At 29.3% G+C, this 1,705-nt stretch overlaps 1 protein-coding gene across 1 annotated transcript in view; it reads right to left on the reverse strand.

Moving 5' to 3' along the window:
- Positions 1-1,705, reverse strand: part of LOC106683124 (oxidative stress-induced growth inhibitor 1) — a 47,773-nt gene that overhangs the window by 22,280 nt on the left and 23,788 nt on the right. The window contains exon 5 of the mRNA XM_067051456.1: positions 1,043-1,182. Coding sequence (XP_066907557.1) covers positions 1,043-1,182 — 140 coding nt within the window. The remainder of the gene's footprint in view (positions 1-1,042; positions 1,183-1,705) is intronic.

Consider the following 1,705-nt stretch of genomic DNA (forward strand, 5'->3'; position numbering starts at 1 on the left):
TATACATATATAAATGAAAATACTATTTTTTAGCAATTATATACATGATGTATATTTAACCTATTCAGATATACTTAATACAAACTATATTCAGATATAATGACTTCTGGACAGAAGAAATGATAAGATTTCTGAAACCCATAATTTTCAACAACTAAATGGAAATCCTACTAAAACCTATGTAAATGATAAGAGATTTTATCAAGGAGAAAATAAGGTGTGTTAGAGAAATATTTAATTTTTGTCATTTACATGAATTCCATTGGAGTCAAAATTTTTTATCACATCCTATTTTAATTATGACGGCCCAAGCCGAGTACCAAGAAGACCACATCAAAGTATTAGTAATTTAATTCAATTGAAACCGTCTCCTTCAATCTCCGTATCAATTCTTTCAGTTGTATTTTGGACATGGCTTCAGGAAGTAAAATTAATTAAAACTATAATTTTTTTTTCGTAATAGAAAACAAGGCAGCAAAAAAAAGAAGAAGATAATGATGTAGCATGAAAAGCTAACCATCTTCAAGTCGCTGATCAAAGGTGAGATTTTGCTTTTGAAATTGCATTTCTTGACCATTGTACAGTATTACAAAATAGGACTAGTCATTCAGAAGAAAGCAATCACCTCACTTGCATAATGAGCAGATTTCTAGAATTAATAGGTTCGTCGCCACAGAAGGGTGGCTCCAGCAGTGCAAACGATGGTGTTTTACTATATTCAATATTTAGGGAAAAAATTTCTTCTGGCCTAAATGAAGGAAAAGAATTCAGCAATAAGTTTAAACAAGTTGCTATTGACAACACTACATGTTGTGATAGAAACAAAAATTGTAAACATAAAATAAATTTTTCAACTCAAATCTTTTAGGCATTCTGATCTACTCCTTGATACTATCAAGGTTGCATTAGTGAGGTTCTACTGTATACAAAATATCGAAGATAGTATGGAAAGAAGCAACAAGGACTCACAAAAATAACAAAAGTGACAATAAAATAAACAACTTTAGTTTAACCAGGAAAGAAATACATGTAACAGGCTTACCCTAACTCCATTACATATCTTTTGTAGTATTCTGCAACCTCCTTTGCTGTAGTACGTTGTTGGCCATCTGAGGAGATTCTGAGACCTGGGAGCTCCATCCAAGAGCTAAGAGAGAGGGTAAGCAGATCAGGATCCAACCTCTACAAATAAACAATAATATAATTTTATCCCAAACCACCAAACACAATGAATAATGAAAAATAAATTTTAATCCATTATAGCATTTTTAAGTCAAATGTAACAATTTCCAATCCAAATACAACCTCTTTCACTTCAAGTCAATCCTAATCCATTTCTAATGTAACCTTAATAATTTTATATATATATTGTAATAATTTTAAAAAATATTAAAAATAAAATAAAAAGAATCTTAATCGTTTTATAACTTTCTTCAAATATAAGAGATAATTGGGTTCTAATTTAAAGAACTTTAATAATAAATGGATAATATAATTTTATTATACAAAAAGACTCTTAATTTTATTATATAAAAAGAGAGAGAGACTCTATATCTCAGGGCGGGTTACTAGCAATCAGAATACAAGCACTTTTACAATTAACTTAATTAAATTAATATCTCTGTTACAATTGTCTACTAAATTTAGTTATAACCAAACTAACCAAGCTCTATATACTAACGATCCTCCTTTGTTGATTCTTTGG

Source organism: Halyomorpha halys, unplaced genomic scaffold (genome assembly GCF_000696795.3).
Source record: "Halyomorpha halys isolate HHAL.00 unplaced genomic scaffold, Hhal_1.1 Scaffold468.1, whole genome shotgun sequence".
In the NCBI taxonomy this organism is placed as follows: Eukaryota; Metazoa; Arthropoda; class Insecta; order Hemiptera; family Pentatomidae; genus Halyomorpha; species Halyomorpha halys.